Source organism: Simochromis diagramma, unplaced genomic scaffold (assembly GCF_900408965.1).
Source record: "Simochromis diagramma unplaced genomic scaffold, fSimDia1.1 OVJJ01000387.1, whole genome shotgun sequence".
NCBI classification, from domain to species: Eukaryota; Metazoa; Chordata; class Actinopteri; order Cichliformes; family Cichlidae; genus Simochromis; species Simochromis diagramma.
In genome coordinates this window covers 3,232,069-3,249,396 of record NW_024387152.1, presented here as the reverse complement: position 1 = coordinate 3,249,396, position 17,328 = coordinate 3,232,069, and the positions used below count along the sequence as shown (strand labels likewise).

The window sequence follows — 17,328 nt, the reverse complement described above, 5'->3', positions numbered from 1 at the left end:
TTAAAATCAGGCTGTTAATACGTTTATATAATCACCTACAGACATGCCATTAATCCAGGAATTAAACTTAAGCCTTTTAACATCTTAATACAATCTGTCGCTCTTAATAAAGTTTTTTTCTGGATGTTTTAAAGCTTTTATTAGGAAAAAAAAGAAAACTTCTGGTCTTCCTAATAAATAAAAGCTCTGACATCTTTTTTTTTTTGTACCCACTCAGGAGTTTAAAAGCTCTTCTCTCTTCTGCTGAGTGCCTTAAAAACTCTATGAGATAATCTAAGCAAGATAAGTTGTTGTGGAAATGTCGCCAATAAAGTGAATTCCAAGGAAGCAGCTGCCTTTCAGTCATATTACAGCTGTCGTATTTCTAATGGACTCGTCTCTCCAAAGGAAACAACTCCTTGCAGCAGAGAAATAAAAACCATCCATTATTAGCACGTCTTAACCCTCCTTCTATTACTGATGACAAAAGCAACGTGTTAGAAAATGTGAGCTCATTTTAAGACGATGCATATGTCATCACATACATGTGTCTCTGTCTGTATTTACATGCTGTACAAAGAAAATTAATAAACACAGAAATATCATGTGAAACAATCAGAGCGTTTCTGGCTTGACAACAAGTTACACCATCACTCCAAAGTAAGCTGCTGAATAAGAAATGTGGCTCTCCTGTGCCTTTAAAAAAGCTCTGACAGCTCTAACAGGGTTGTTGTTATGAACTGTATATGAAAAAATAAGCGTGTGGCGTTCAGAGCCGTTTGCTTTAGTTTGGATGTTTAATGCTGCCAGTCTGGATGTTTCAGAGCAGCGTCAAAGCAGCAGCGAGCAGAGCTGCGATGACTCCCGTGCTCGCTCTGTGGACAGATGCTGCTACCGCTGTCTGACTCGCAGTCAGCCACTTTGAAAAAATGCTGACTCGTGCGTACACCCCAGGCTTGAGAGGAAGTCCGCACTCGTCTCCGAAGCTCGTCACGCCAACCTGATAAAACCTATCCTGATTCTCGCTGTAGCACTGCAGCGGGCCCCCGCTGTCACCCTGAAGCAGACACAAACAGCGTGAAGTTTTCTTTCAACCAGCCCGTAGCGACTTAATAAAAAACAAAAACAAAACCCAAGGATCAGCACCTGACAGGAATCGGCTGCTCCGCTCTCCAGTCCTGCGCAGATCATCTTCTCAGTGATGATGCCGTTATACCAGGTGACCCGGTTACATGTTTGTCTGTCGATGAGCTCCACCTCAGCTTCCTGCAGTTTGTTCGTCAGCGGGCCTGCAGTTCACACACCAAAGATGCTTTGAAAAAACTTTATTAATATATGTGACGTAATGTGAGAGTGACATTTAAAAACAGAGGAAAATAATCATGCTTTCAGTATCTACATGATATAATATATTCAATAGCAGCCCATTGTGACTCAGTTGTAGATTAGACTGTGATAGCCACACTTGTGCGACCTGCCCTAGAAATGACAGTTTTCCACATCTGTTGCGCTGAGTGACCGCCCAACTCGAAGCTGATGTGCCACCTTATTTGTGAGGCCCTGTAATCTGGTCAACAAATGCCTTGCGCAGCATGAACACCTGATTTGACAACTCTGCACTTCTCAGGTTTCAGAGTGCATCCCAGTGATCTCCATATGGCGTTTCACTGATTCTTTCTTTCTATTCAGTGTGATCTTTTCTGTTTCCAGGAGTTGTTGTAGAGATATAAGAGCCTGACCTGATACCCGACTTTTCCTAGTTTCCTTGAGTGCTTTCTATGGCTCATCCATTGAAATGGATATACACAGCCGAGCTCTAACTGGGACTTGAAGTTGTGTTAAAGAGGTTCTAAAACCGTTCCTTTCATCACTCAGTGGTGTCCTTCATATCTCCTGTCAGATGTCACCGGTGTAACATCACCACAGTTTGCCTTCAGTGCAGCAAACAAGCCTTGGGAGTCGTTCTTATCTGACAGAATCTGCAATTCTTCTCCTTCTTTTTGTAGCATCAGGAACTCCAAGTGTTTCTTTCTTCTTTCTTTCTGCGTTTTGGTCTTTACTGTGAGGAAGGCTGGTTCTGACTTTCTAGAAGTTTCTGGATTTCTACACAATCCTCTGAAAACCAGCGGGCTGTATTTTGAGTAGCAGCCTTCAAGATCTCAAGATGTTCTTGAGAATCTTCAAGAGCCAGTTCAACTGCCCTGGCAAATCTTTTTGGTATTCAACACATGCCAGCTTCACAACATCAAGTTTTCTAGTTTTCATCTTATGAGGTAGGCTTCAAGGCTGAGACGAGCTCTAATATTCAGCAACGTGCATTATCTCTGTTGATAAGAACTTATGAAAGGCAGCATTGCAAGCCACATAATAGTCAAGTAGATGTTGAGTTCACTTGCCAGTGGAGTTCATTTCACCTTTACTAAAATTTCTCATCGTTCTCTTTGTAAACTTTTCCTGCTGTCACATTAAACTTCCAGAGGATGAGAAGTTTGTCTGATGCACTGATGACTTCTAAAACCGGACATACAGATAATACAGCTGCAAATACTTCAGAACCCCTTCACTTTTTGCATGCTTTGGTTGACATCAATAAACTCAGCTATTTCAATCATTTTCTTAACCTTTCATCTGACTTGTGTTGCCAGGAGCTGGCAGAGCCCACATTCACATGTGTTAATAAAAGATAAAAAGTAAATCTTCAGTAGTAAATCTCTGTTTCTCTACCTGATAAATGTGTAAAATTGAAGAAAAAGTTCTGCTATCTCACTGTACAGACTCTCCTATTACCTATTTACAAAAACAACAAACAGGTTTTATTAATTTTCAAAAATGTTCTTTTGTTGAACTAAAATTTCTATGGTAGAAAATGGAAAACAAACTTTTTTGTCATTTACTTGTTTATCTATTACTTAGCTCCTTTGATATAGTATAAATGGGTGTGGCTGTTGGTCTTTGTCAGCATGTAAAGTTGTAAAACTTATAAAAATAAGTTTAAAAGTCCAAAAATTTATCATTCACTTTTTCCAAAAATGTAAAATGGGCCATATTGGCTCCAGTTTTGCCCCCCAGACCTTATGTTTGACATCCCTGCCCTAAACTAAATACAAATTTTTCTTATTTTAAAATAGTAACTCTGGCCTTTCCCACCTTTGTAATAGGTGCTTCCCCATCCACTGACGAAGCAGTGGCTGAGGTTGAGCATGGCCTCGTGGATCACATCACCAGGAAGGCAAATAGGCTGGATGTAGTTGGTGAACTTAAAGGGCGAGCTGAGCAGCAACAGCGTCACATCGTTATCGGATGTGATAATGTTGTAATCATCGTGCATTTTCACTCCCCTGATGGAGCGGACCTGGGCGTATTTTCCTGGAGAAGATAGCGTATTTAGTCCTGCCACCACACGAAAATGGCTCAGGCCGATCCGTCTGGACACAAAAGAAAAGAGTAAAAAAAAAACAACATATAGGTAAATGGAAGCAGACTCTGTCAGCGTTTACCTTCACGCCAATAACGCTGCGGTAAAGACCCCCTCTCCCCCAATTATTTGTGCAAAGTGCCCTAACTGTTACTTTTAAGGGACTCACAGGTGATGGTAGAAGCAGTGTGTGGCAGTGAGCACCCAGACGCTGCTGAGGATAGTGCCACCACAGTGGTGTCTGTATTGGATCTGGATGCTGACCTGCCATGGCCACGCCCCCTCGGGAGCCTCCCGGCCACCCACGATCCGAGAAGCATCTGGAGGACCAAAAAGAGGCCGTTCCCCACAACCTAATAAAGATAAAAAAAAAAAAAAAAAAAGGTTTTAAGTTGAATTGTACGTAAACTTTAAATGTGTTTTTCATTTTAATGTGAAAAACACATTAGAATAGAATAGAATAGAATAGAATTCAACTTTATTGTCATTGCACATGCACAGGTACAGGGCAACGAAATGCAGTTTGCATCCATCCAGAAGCAAGAATTAAAGCTCCTTTCTAGTGTTACTCACCACTCAAACATACAGGTCATATTGGTCGTAGTCTCACAATAATATTGTAGTACTGTTTGACGCTTTAACATATTAGGATACTATTACCATATAATGATAATAGCATTAACCTTAATTACTTGGACATTACTTGGATACTAGTAATATCCCCTTAACTGGATTACTGAGAGGGATCCAACATTAACTTTCTGGGGTAATAACCTGCTATTTTTATACTGTTACCTGCTTGTTTCTCCTTGTTCACCCCCCTATTACCACATTCTTGCCGAGCTGTACTAAAAAGTGCTACCGAATATTTTTCAAAGCGCAACAGACATCCAAAATAGCCAATGATTATATAGGTTTTGGTGACAGCAGTGGTGATAGAAACCAAACGAATATATATAAAATATAAAAATTTGAATAAAGTAGTATTAGTTGTTTTTGTCTGCTTTTGTGATAACACATAATAGTGAATAGTGGGTGAATGGTTTAATTTTTCTTAAAGTGCAAAACTGCGGGTGATGTGCTAATTAATCTTTCTGTTAGTAAAGAAACAAAGAAAGTACATTTTCAGCGAGGAAGTGAACTGAGTGTATCACTGAGACTTCATCATATCATAACACAAATAAAATGTTTATCAGGTAAAGTGCTGAGTCACAGTCAGCACATGGACCCAGTAAAGTTAGCTGCTCAATATTAGCCAAAAAGCTGAACTGAGACACCTGTTTAAAACAAAACAAAACAAAACTTATATTAGTTCATTAGAAAATTAGAAAATTTCACCTAAATAACACTCGGGTCCAAGAAAGAGGGGCTTTGCTAAAAAACAACAACAAAAAAAAAAACGCCGCAAAACAGGATCTGAAGTTACTGATAATCAAAAACTGGCTGAATACTTTACTAAAAAGTGGAGGAAAAGAAGAAATAACACTAAAACTTCTGCAGGTACTCACTCTTCTGTGGCGAAGTGGATAATGCGGTCAAATAGCAGACGTTCAGACACAGGAGAAAACCTTTTAACTCCATTTAGTTTCAACTCTTTACCTTCATAAATGTAAATATAAATATATATGTGTGTATTTTTGATCGCAAACAGAAACTGTTCCGACCACCGATGACGTCAGGTGCACGTTCAGCTCTTTTGATCTGCGTAAAAAAAGTTTTAACGGAAAAGCAGCTACTCTACAGAAACGTGAAAGCTCTTGATATATTTTAAGGCTCCGTTTGCATTGATTCACACACGAGCTCGCGCATTACGTAACAGCAAAAAGACAGAGGGCAGGTTACCGGATTAAGAGCTGCCTATTTGCATTTAAATTTGTGCTATTAAAGGGCGAAGTGCTGGAGGAGGCCTGTAAGTGAAAACAGTCATTTGGAGATGAGGTGCTCGGCTTAAATAATATATTTGCAAGTATGTGACGATAAGTGAACAAATGTTTATAACACTGAACATGTGAGAAAGAGAAACAATTAAGGCGTTAGTTGTGTGTTCGCGCGCGCGTGTGCGTAACTGTCTTTTCATTCACTCATCAGCTTTAATGTCTTTCAAGAAACTATTATTTTCTTCCCATATCTCAGACATGTAGTGGCCTCCCCTATTTGAATGCCTACACATGATAAATTCCTGCATTACACACACATTACACACACACTGCACACACACACTGCTCACACAGTGAGCCAATGCGTTTTGTCAGAAAAACCTTGAGCGTGTTTTCTGCGCACAGTCTCTCACCATGGATCATCCCTGATCCTGTGCTGTGAGGCGCTCACTGGGGGGGTTTGGAGTCTGCGGGCCTAAATGACCTTTACGATTTTACGAAACGCGCTCTCCGACACTCCCTCACATTCTGCTGAGAGTCATCAATTATGCAGGAAAACCGCTCGCGCTGAGGGGGAAGGTAGCAGCAACAATATGGCGACAACCGCAGTTTCTCCCCAAGCTTTTTCACATCTGCAGTCCTGCAACGGCTCTCTGGATTCATTGTAACGCTTACGAAGTGAGTATCCTTCGCTTGTAACCGTTGGGGAAAGCCTGGCGCGCGTCGGTAGGTGAGGGCAGATTTTCTCTCCGTCGGTAGGCTATCCCTGCGTAGCCTAAATGTCGCAGAGCTGCACACTGCCCCGCATCTTTTTTTGGGGGAGCGAGCGCGACGAAACAGGGTGTCTGCGCTCGATGGGCATCTACCGGCTGAACCAGTGCGAAGAGGGAGGGAAATATATTTAACAGCCAGTTGTTGTCGGAATTTACCAGATTAACCATTTCACCGAGGATCGGAGGTACTGATTAGAAAACAGGGGAGGGAGGAGAAAATGTCTCATAGGTTAGGCTTCAGGCAGGGCGCCGTCTGACTTCTTCGAAGCCCAGAAAACTTTGTAGGTTTTTATTTTTAATTTGGGCTTTTTTCTTTATATCCTCCGGACTAAAGGATGATGCACTTGAAACCCCACAAGGCTTCAAGAAGGGGCTGATGCTATGTAAGTAGCCCGATCTTCTTTCCATCACCGACAGACGGGAAATTTGCATTCCTCCAGGTGATTTTGGCGTGACATGAGCATTGCTGTTTTCTAATCGTCGTGTTTAACGCCGTGGTGAAGACTGTGTGTTACTTTTAGCTTCGCAGCCTGGGTTATTTGTGCACAGATAGAGCCTTATTGATTTGGCAGTCGACATGGCTTCACGGGTGTGGTGCAGATCCTTGAAGACAACGCGCAAAAGCGCACAGAACATCCCGGAGAGGACAAAAAAAACCCCAAGAAAAACAAAACCATGTTTGCTGTTTCACAGGGAGGACAAAATGTACCTGATTGTTATTTTTACATCGACACCACACTCGTGACTTTGATCCACGGTTGCGCTTACCTCAGCGTGACAATTTTTAACATGTAAACCTCCCACTGCAGCAATACAGCTTTGGCCAATTTGGTTGTAGCGGGCCACTTCACTGCGCAGTATAACCCACAGCTTCTCTGTGAAGCTCAGCACAGGAATAGATTGGAAACGCAGTGGCTCGCTAATTCAAACCTTTAGGAAACAAGTTGATTTGACCGAGAAGATGCCAGAATGTTCTCCGTTTCTGTGTGACACTGATCGCACTGCTAGGCTTAGATGTAAGCAGCAGCCGATGGGACAGATAACGAGACGAGTGTTGCCACCACGACTTAATAATCGAGGAGATTTGAAGGATAAACTACAGGCCTGAAGGTGTCGGGGAAGAAAAAGAAAAAAGAAAAGAACGGAGGGTTGTGTGCACCCCCCCCGCACCTTTTTTGTAGGCACTCACGTGCGCGCGCACGTGTATGAATATGAGCTCGCGCAGTGCTGAAGCGGACAGCGCCAGCCTCGCAGCAGAAGGCTCCGAGGTTCTGGTGTCCATTTTAAAACAGACCTCTCGCCTCACCTGCTTCACGTCTCCTGTGCTTTTTCCACCGAGTGTCGGGACACGCAGAGTGGAGTCTTTCCCGTGTGATGCCAGCTTTAACGCGTCGAACATTTCAATTAGACGCTGTTATGTAAGAGGGAGGCAGGGAAGTGACGGGGCCCGCTGACTCAAATATGGCCGCCTGTCCTGTTCAGGCTGCAGACACCTTGCTCCTGTTGAAATGAAAGGATTTTGCGCTGCAGCAGCAGGTGGAACACAGGGCGAAGAGAGGGGAGGGTGATGTTTTAGAAATCCTCCAAAAATTCTAATGATTTCGTTAATTTTTCAAGTCTGGCTTAACTGAACTCTAATTTCAGCTCCTTCCTCTTTGCTTCAGCACTGCCCGGTGTTCCTGCAGCTTGAACATTTGTCATGTTACCCTCTTTGCGTTTTGGAGAAAGCCTTTACTGTAAGGCCTTTTTGTTTAACAGAGTCATGAGGGGTGAGACTTTTAAAGCTGTGGTTTGATTTTTTGTGCAGGTGGAACTTGGTCTTCATTCAATTAATTATAAAATACATCTTCTTTAATATTTACATATTTGTTTGTTAACCTGTGCAACATCTGATTTACCATGGCAACGCAAATATATGTAACCAATAAAAAAACACAACCTGAGGTGAAATGGCAAAACCGACCATATTCATCAACTGAAGCATATACCACTGGTTTGGAGTTCTTTCTTGGTAAAACAGCTCCTCAAAGGTTGGAAATGACTGAATATGCATGTTTTTATATAAACCTACACATTTGCACATCTGTGTAGGTTCACAGTCATCCAGGTCATGGTTGACTAGAAAGCTTGAAATAAGAATGCAACTGGGCTTCTTTAGGCTTGTGAAAACCTCTCATCCAAAAGGCTTCCTCAGTATATTATCTGATATTTCCCCCATCTTATGAGAATAACCATTATGCGTTGCTCTTTAACACTCTTATCTAAACTATTCTCTTTATTTAAGTCAACCACACACTCTGCTGCTTCAGAGGATCATTTAACAAATGTCTGTTAATGGTTCTCTTCAGCTCACTTCCTTAATGGAGATAAACTAGATGGAGGAGATCTGTTAGCCTGCAAATGCTTACACACACACACACACACATATATATATATATATATATTTAACATTACAAGATCTCAACATTTTCTTGTTCTTTTGGTGCATAAAATAACATTTTGCAGCTGTATTGTCTCCTTTTTCTGTAATCTTTCTAAATGGGCACCCAGCTAACTGTTAATTTCAGGCCACCATTTTTGTAGTACATCATTTCATGTTATATTCCCCCCTCCTGCTTCCCGCAGAGCTGCTACCGTGGATGGTACAAACCTAAAGACTAAGTAGCTGCAGGATGAAAACATGGCCGCACCCCTTCTTGCACCGCCAGGACCTGACAGCTTCAGGAAGTTTACTCCAGAATCTTTGGCGGTCCTTGAGCTGCGCATCCAAGAGGAGAAGAACAAAAAGCCACCCAAGCAGGACAGCAGCTACCGTGACGACGATGACGAGAACAAGCCCAAACCCAACAGTGACCTGGAGGCTGGGAAGAGCCTGCCCTACATCTATGGGGACATTCCTAAGGGAATGGCGGCGGTACCACTGGAGGATCTGGACCCATTCTACGTGAATTCTCAAAAAGTGAGTATTCACACACACACACACACACACACACACACACACACACACACACACACACACACACACACACACACACAACAATGATTTTAGTCAAATTGAGCGCTGGCTTTATTCTAAAACAAAGTATCTGACTGTCATTGCTGCAAATATTGGTGCAGTGCAATGTTTCTGGTGTTTGTCCCTCGCTCTCAGGCTTCCAAAATGCTCAAAATATTCCTCCCAAAAACCTTTAATATTGCATTTGGCAAGTGAAAATGTGACCCTGTAACATCATTGTTACCTTTCCATCCTTGTGCTTGGCCTGATTTGTGTTTGCACTCTTTTTTTCATAAAACACTTTTCTTTTGATCTTTTTTCAATGTTGTTTTTCATATTGAGAGATTTGATTGTGATCAGTTGAGCTCAGTTTAAAACAAAAATCCAAGGCTTGCGTGGCATCTGGAAGAAATAGTTGTAGCATCTGACTGTAGTGGTTGTAGTAAAATTTAACCTGAGACATTGTGATTGTGTTGTTATCCTTCTGACGTTGTGTTACATCAGATAAACTCAGACATTCATAATTTTAGTACATAATTGGTTTGGACAGCATTCAGTAGATAAGAAACTTCATTATGTTGAAGTGAGTCACAAGTTATGACCGGAAATGACGCAGACAGCAGAGTCACTGTGGGGTTTTTTAGGGGTTTTTTGACACTTGACTTTCAGGGGTGCTATGTTTACAGTTATTTTTAATTTTATAATTAGGCTGCGGGAGGTAATTACGTTTTGCTCCTCGAAGACCTTTGGGGAGTGTTGGAGCCGAGCTCTCGAGCTGTTGAGTGGGCCGTTGCTGTATCTCCAATGTGCTCACAGGGCTTTGGGGAAAAGGTCAGAAGCAGTTACTGTTGAAAGACCGTTGTTCCACATGACAGACTTTCCTAATTGTTGAAAAATTAATCTGTGGCAGGAGAGAGAAGCAGCAGCAGGCTGAGAGGACTCTGGTCGTCTTAAAGGAGACACGTGTCTCTCTGGGGTTTCTGTCATGTCTGACGTCTGGTCGTCCTCAGTGTGAGGACAAACAGGTGACCTTGACAGTCTTTTAATGTGCACCTGTTAGCCTAAACTGTTGGAGACTGCATTTGTTTCACTCAACTGTTTTTGTTGTGCAAAAGCCTCCGAACTTAAAGAACAGAAGACACGGCTTGCAGATATTGAAAAAGGGAGAATTAGAGGCTCAAAATTGAAAACTATAAAGAAACTGTATTGTGGAAAGCTGTAGAGCTAAAGATGCTTCTAAGAGTTCTACATTTGTACTCGTAGGAGTGCGAGAATAATTTATCATAAAATGGCTGTTCTCTCCTTTCCTTAAGCATCAGTGCAAATGCAAGGTGTACTGTGGTGAGTTCGATGCTCGTGTGTTCATAATAGGACCGAGCAGTGAAGGCTAAAACCTTCTACCATGGTAGCGTTGTTTGTTGTCTATTTATAGTCAAAAAAAAGTTATATAACAAAATTGGCATTTTCGTTCAAGACGGTCTCCTTCGATCATATATTCATTTCAAAACTGCTGCACGTTTTGACAACGGCGTTGTGTAAACCTCGGTCCACACAGAGTATCTCAAAATATAGCAAACCCTCCCTGACAAAACAGGAGGGTAATGGCGTGTTTAGTCGTCATCGTTACCTGAACAGATTTGTTTAGATATTGTGCGTGTGTGCGTTTGGCTGCACAGCATCAGCATCAGCGTTCCTCTCCGTCTGTCTCCGTGTTATACCTCTCTGTCTTTACACCGTGCACACTGACTGTTATGTAACGCACCAGTCCGGCACACAAGGAGACACGATTCAGATGACACGTGGCAAACATGTCCAGGGATCCACGGCACTGTTGATTGTTCACTTGCTTACATGCAGCTCACCTGTCTATTTCCCCCCACATGTTCCATATTAATGACACACATGCGCGTGAGCCGTGCAGCCTCGCTTCTGCTCTTGCTTCTTGTCTTTGCTTCTTGGCTTCAGGCAAATCTAATTACGGCCCCTAATCTAGTGTCATTCTGATACCAAAGGGAGCCGATGCTGCAGTGACACCAGATCAGGTGGTGACCTTGATGGGAGAACGTTTGCCCTGTGTGTCTTTGTCATTTGAGAGGTGGCAGGTTGCATCTGGATAGCTCCCTTGCAGGAAGGAGGTGCAGAAAGATGAGGGGGAATATATGTAAAGGAAGGTTGCTCCTCATCTTCCAGATAAATCTAGATTCGTGACTCTTTTAGGCCATCTTATAGCTGAGACAGAAGGCCGGGAGGCTAGCTAGGTGATGACGCAGCAACGGCCCTCTCCGCCTGGTTGGTGGCCCGAGCAGGGCTGTGCCACGCTGAGCTGAGCTAGGCCGGGTCGTGGTTGCCATCACTGTTCAAGGCCGGCGAAAGATTTCAAGGAGAGGACATAGAAGGAAGGGAGGGAGGGAGAGATGAAGAGAGGACAGAGATGAAACAGACAACATGTGCAAGGATGCATGAGCACATTTGCTGTCCTTCATGCTGCAGCCAAGATAACCAAAACATGTTTTGCTGAGGACAAAGATCTGCCACAGACACAGCAGAGCGTCTCAAAAATAAGATGACTGAAGTCACCCCTGTCACAAGTTCTTGCCCCATCATGTCAGTGGATGTATATCGGAGAAAACGCAGCATTTTGTCTTGTGTGGACTGGTTAAAGATGTTTACAGTAATATTACCTTACAGTAATGGTTTAATTTTCATCTATTTTAATAACATTGTCAGGAATATTTCAGCATGCCTCTAGAGACAATGCAAAAATATATTTTTTTGCACACCAAATGGCATAAACAGGGCGAAAGCACGGCAAGGAATGCATGGGCATCTCATAGGAAGGCCTTATAGCATTCATATATTAATGTCTCTGTGACTGTGGGGCTTTCGGGCTAAAGGCGCCATAAACGCAGCCCATTTATCGCTTGCCACAAGGGTCAAAAAAAGGGGGTCGCCGAATGGCTGTTGAGGCCCTCACGGATGCAGATGCTGCAGCCCTGCCTGCTGGATCGAGCTTCTGTGTCGAAGCCGCTCTTGGTTTCTCTCTCCCACCCATCCCCCCCTCCCTCCCGTCCTCCTCTTCGTCTTCTGCCCAGCTTCCCCGTTCTGGCTCCTCGTGCCCTGCTTCTCCTCAGCCTGCTGTTGCCACAGTTGCTCCCTGCCTGCCTGCTTCACTCGCTCTCCACTCCCCCTCGCCTTCTCTGCCTCTCCTCCTCGCTCAGCTCTAGATTATGAAATTTTCAGTAGCTTTGCAGCAGCACTTTTGTCATGTGTTACCCAAAAAAAAGCGCTTCATGGATAGCTGTGGAGGACATGTGTGTCAGGGTGACAGTGGTGGTTATTGATTGTGCTGTGGTGCTGCTGCTGCTGCTTGTGATGTGTGTAATTATGCATTTGTTTGTGAGTCATGGATATGTACCCTACATATGTGCACGATGGCTGTGTTTAAGAGAAATGTCATGATGGGACATTTCCAAGCGTGTGATTGTCTTGACTGGTAGATGACAGTGTTAATGATGAGGGAGATGCTGCACTGACCTATAATTATAATAAGAGAGGAAGGTTGGAGGAAGGAAGTGGGTCCAGTCATTTGAAACTGTGCTGACGTCTCCCTTCATTTAGGTAATATTGCCATCAGGGGTGATCCGTCTTATTTGTAAGTGGACGCATTCGTCATTTTGTTTTTTTCAGACGTTTATGTCATAGTAAGAACTCGGGCACGCACCTTATTTCTGTCCAAAACGCACAAAATACACGCGGTCATGTGACGCCACCGCCGTGAGGCGCCTTGCTTCCCACCTCCCCACCCATCCGCCCCGCTTCTCCTCTTTCCTCCTCCTCTCCCTCCCTCCTGACTCCACTGTCGGTGTCTCTTCGGAGGCTTAGCGTGGAGTGAGAGATGCCTTGTTAAAAGCACAAGGGCCCCGTATCACTTGTGCAAATGCACAGTTCCATGAATGTTTCATGCAAATCGCCATGTTTTATTTAAACAATTATGAGGTTATCCACAGAAAGTGGCTCGCAAGCTCCTCTCGGTTTTGCCCGTTTCCTTCCCCTTAAAGACGCCACAGTGGGCGGTGCAGCACTGAGATTCTGGGACAACACACAGTCATCCTGCCAGCAGTTCTCACTTTATTTGCATTTGTTTAAAAGCAGCATTTTACTTAAATGACCAAATGCACGTTGTTTATTTATCGTCCGCATACTGGCCGTGTATGCCTTGCAGAAAATGTTTTCACAATGTTTCAAATAGGATGACATATACATTTTTAAATATTCCTTGCTATTGTTCTTTGTCTATTTATAATCTTTCTGATTGTTAACTGTCTCCCTCTCTCTCTCTCTCTGTTTCTTCTCTCCACAGACATTTATAGTGCTAAATAAAGGGAAGACAATCTTCCGTTTTAGTGCCACACCTGCCTTGTACTTAATAAGTCCTTTTAATCCGGTTAGGCGATTAGCTATTAAAATTTTGATACATTCATATCCTTTGAAATGGTTTCTAAACTGCTGGGACTGAAAAGGTTTCCTGTTTACGTGTATTATTCATGATGCGTTCTGTCTCTCTGCTCGCGCTGCTATCGACGTTTCCTGTGAGTGGAGGTACAGGAGAGAGTCGGTTTGTTACAGTCAAGAAAGAGCACAGAGGACGCCGTGCAGTAGCCATTTTATCACTGAAGGGAAAGGCTAGCACAAATGATGAGTCATCCTTAACAGTCAGCCAAGCTAGACCTCTCGGTAAGCACATTATCGGTGCATTATCTAAGAATCCAGAAGGAACAGTCGGAGGATGCACCCTCGATTTGAAGCGCTGTTAAAGACATAAAAGGAAACTTGTTTTAGGACCTCAGCTGATCAGAGCTGCATGTTAATATTTTATGTGATTTTTGAAATATATTTTATTTGACTTGTTTTATCTTATCTATTTGCACAAGTTACGGGAAGTGAGCCAGCTGTGTGTCATGTGACACACGACTGTTTGGGCATCTGGTTTAAAAATGAAGCAGAAGGTTTTCATCTTCTACACAGCAAACACACTTTGGCTGTGTGGACCCCCACTGTGCCTCCTTCCTGCAGCAATGCAACCTGTGAGTTAGTGGTGCCCGCAGATACACGTGGTTTATTTAAAGATCTGCGCATAGATACTAAATGAGGCAAGGTGCATAATTAAAGGTTTTCCAGTTTAGGCACAAATTAATTATTTTTATAGATATATATAAAAAAGTAAGTAAAATAAAACAGAAAAGCAGTAATGTGAGTGGCATTTTATTTTGCCCACCTCCTGCCAAAATAAATCTACATTTGTGTATGGTGCACAACTGCTGGTTAAGGCTGTACAGAAATATTGTTCAAATATTTCAAGGCACAACTAATACTGACCTCTGCAGGCATTTAAAGCCAAGTCTGAAGTTTCCCTGCTTTCCTTTGAGTGTCAGCCTCTCTGCACTGAAAGCTTTGCACCTTTAAAATGTACTTTAGTTTTGCATTTCCCCTAAATATATACTGTTTAAATATTTAATAGTAGTGGTTACGTTTAACCACCTTCAGTTAAGTGCTTTGAGTTCGTGTCTTGACTTTAACTGTTTAAATATTGCTGGCTGTTTATGCGTACTCGACTGTAGGACATACGTTACCTACTGCAAGCTGTATTTTTTATTCTTATGTTTTACATGTCATAGAGGCTTGATGATGTATGTGATTACCACTACAGTCTGCGTTTTCCTTAACATGCTCCTCACTCTTTTCAGCATGATCATTATGTGTACTATTTTGACCAACTGTATATTCATGACCTTTAGCGATCCTCCTGAGTGGTCAAAACAAGTAGAGTAAGTACACTTTATCTGTTTTCATATATAAATGGGTGATAAAAGTTTGTGTCCCTGTGTTGGCGCTACATCTGAGTCACAGATGGTCAAATTCTGTGAAATTTTAAATTTGAATTTTCTCTTTAAACCCTCTGCACAATAACCATACTATATATTTTTCACACAAGAATCAAGATTTTAGAAGAAAACACTGATGGGGCTATATGCTGCCTCTGGACACCATCGCAGCGTATTTGAAAACCTCTGTTTTCTGGAAATTTGTGTGGCTCAAATGTAATGAAGCAACATTCTAATAAAACATTAGACCGACAGAAAAGTGTTTTATCTGATTTTGCATGATTCTAATTTTATCTAACGTCGGCATTTCCTGGGTGTCTTAACAGTTAATGAAGGTGCAGGCACTTAGAAATGAGCGAGCTTTGATCTAGCGCGGTGAACTGATTCTGTCAACGCTTTGTCTTCCAGGTACACGTTCACGGGAATTTATACGTTCGAGTCTCTTGTAAAGATCACTGCGCGAGGCTTCTGTATAGATGGGTTTACATTCCTAAGAGATCCATGGAACTGGCTGGATTTCATGGTCATTTCGATGGCGTAAGTATTTTAATTCCGATCGAGCTCTGAGTAAATAGGACGTTAAATTGGACACAAATACGTTGCGTATTTGGGTTGGGTTAAAGTAAACTGATGTTTTAGTTATTATCTTTTGCCTGTTTCCTATCTGATAACCCGTCTTCTGTGTTTCCTCATTTGAGCCGAGACTTCTCTGGTTTTCTCTTTGGGAATCGAAGATCTCCATCTGACACTGCTCGGCCTCCTTGACAACACCCACACCTCACTGTCATTCAGTCTGATTCATCTCCCTCTCGCCATCCAACTCTTGTCATTCACATTTTCTCTCTCAGTCGTCAGGAGCCTGCAAAATCCAATTTAATGCTCAGTGTCTTCCCAGCGACTATAAGTCACCTAGTTTACTTATTTCCATATGAGCAAATACAGCCCCCGCCCCTCCCCCCGAAAAGACCATCATACAAAATGTCATTGTTTCTCGCAAAGCCCATCTTTGTCTGAATTGATCTTTTCACCGTTTATCTGCATGTAAATAATAAGCTGTTGTAACTGTGGTTTGATCCTGCAGGTATATAACAGAGTTTGTAAACCTAGGCAATGTCTCAGCTCTGCGCACGTTCAGGGTGTTGAGGGCATTGAAAACTATTTCTGTAATTCCAGGTAAGACAGGATGGTGCGGGGTGGGGTTGGGGGCAGTGGGGCGGGGTCGGTGTTAGGTGTGTGTGTCTTTCTTTCCTTTTACCTTCCACCCTTCTCCTCAGTGGACAGGCTCTGTGAGTGGCGTCGTTTCCTCCTGGTTCGGTGGTGTTGTGCTCTTGCCGTGTGTGGTTTTTGTCATCGTGTTTGTTCTGTGTGTGATCCTTCCCCTATTTCAGATATATAACAGAGTTTGTGGACCTGGGCAATGTATCTGCGCTGAGAACATTCAGAGTTCTCCGAGCATTGAAAACTATCTCTGTCATTCCAGGTGAGACTCAGTTTAAACACTAAGGCTGATCCTCTCACCCTTTCCTTTCTACTCACTATTATTATAATTACGATTATGATTTTAGCGATATTAAAAAAAAAAAAATTGGAGAAAACCATTTTTTGATTTATTTTTCCTCCAAAATTATCAAAAATGGTACTAATACATTTTTGATAGGCTTTGCAGTCTCCTCTAGGGCCCTCCAAAGTGTCTGCACTCTCTTCTGCCCCGGTAGCGCTCTTGTTTCCAAGGCAGCTTTTGTCTTTAAGGAGAAATAGCTTCAACTCACTCAACTTCAAATAGCTTTTCAGAAGAAGTAAATGCCGTTACTTATGGCAAAGAAATGTGTTGTTAGAACACTGTAAACTTACAATATGCATGTTATGTTTTATGAGAAAAGAAAAATCAGACAGCTTTAATCCCTGTAGTTGTTCCTAATTGGAAATTTGAGAGGATTCCTAGTAATGGGGTCCAAAACAAACCTGTGAGCTGTATTTTATGAGAAAAGGTATAGCTCTTATACAGATCTTACAGAACATACCCATTACTTATGTATGAAGACTGCCAAGCCTAGTTTGTGAACATACCTCTTATGCTGCATGATGCTTTTCGGTCACTTGCTTTTATAATATTAGCCTACCAAGAGCTTGGCTGATTAATGGCATTGAAAGTTTGATTTGCCCTCTTTTTTGTTTTTTAGCTTGTTGATTGATTTTTTTCTCTGTTTTTACGACCTCCTTGAATGATATATCACAAAAAAAAAAAGATATTTGGGAATGCAGATGGAATGGTAACGCTGACCGGACATCTGACCGGAGAACATTAAACACATGTTGCAAAACAGCCACTAAAGATTGCTTTCTTTTTCAAATTACACATTCATGCTGAAATTTGAAAAAGTCTTCTTTGAGTGCAGACGATTTAGAT

General features: G+C 42.4%; 2 protein-coding genes across 7 annotated transcripts in view; one reads left to right on the top strand and one right to left on the bottom strand.

The window, feature by feature from the left end:
* Positions 1-170: 170 nt before the first annotated feature.
* LOC120743782 (transmembrane protease serine 12) lies at positions 171-5,814 on the bottom strand. 2 transcript variants are annotated; one of them, XM_040047633.1, is made up of 5 exons: positions 5,685-5,814; positions 3,564-3,747; positions 3,127-3,404; positions 1,126-1,268; positions 171-1,036 (listed from the first exon to the last, which is right to left on the bottom strand). In XM_040047633.1, the coding sequence occupies exons 1-5, from the start codon at positions 5,692-5,694 to the stop codon at positions 800-802; spliced, it is 852 nt and encodes a 283-aa protein (XP_039903567.1). In that variant the 5' UTR covers positions 5,695-5,814; the 3' UTR covers positions 171-799. The 2 variants fall into 2 exon arrangements, with proteins under 2 accessions (XP_039903567.1, XP_039903566.1); XM_040047632.1 differs by lacking the exon at positions 5,685-5,814 and adding an exon at positions 4,903-5,080.
* The window catches only part of scn8aa (sodium channel, voltage gated, type VIII, alpha subunit a), a 48,140-nt gene continuing 36,552 nt past the window's right edge, over positions 5,741-17,328 (top strand). For 2 of the 5 annotated variants that reach the window (XM_040047624.1, XM_040047619.1), the window contains exons 1-6: positions 5,742-5,949; positions 8,670-9,003; positions 13,400-13,518; positions 14,775-14,864; positions 15,330-15,458; positions 16,310-16,401. In XM_040047624.1, the coding sequence (XP_039903558.1) occupies positions 8,725-9,003; positions 13,400-13,518; positions 14,775-14,864; positions 15,330-15,458; positions 16,310-16,401 (709 nt within the window). In that variant the 5' untranslated portion in view covers positions 5,742-5,949; positions 8,670-8,724. Of the gene's footprint in view, positions 5,950-5,983; positions 6,428-8,669; positions 9,004-13,399; positions 13,519-14,774; positions 14,865-15,329; positions 15,459-16,002; positions 16,095-16,309; positions 16,402-17,328 lie in introns of those variants that run through there. The other 3 variants (XM_040047623.1, XM_040047625.1, XM_040047622.1) reach the window with 3 other exon arrangements.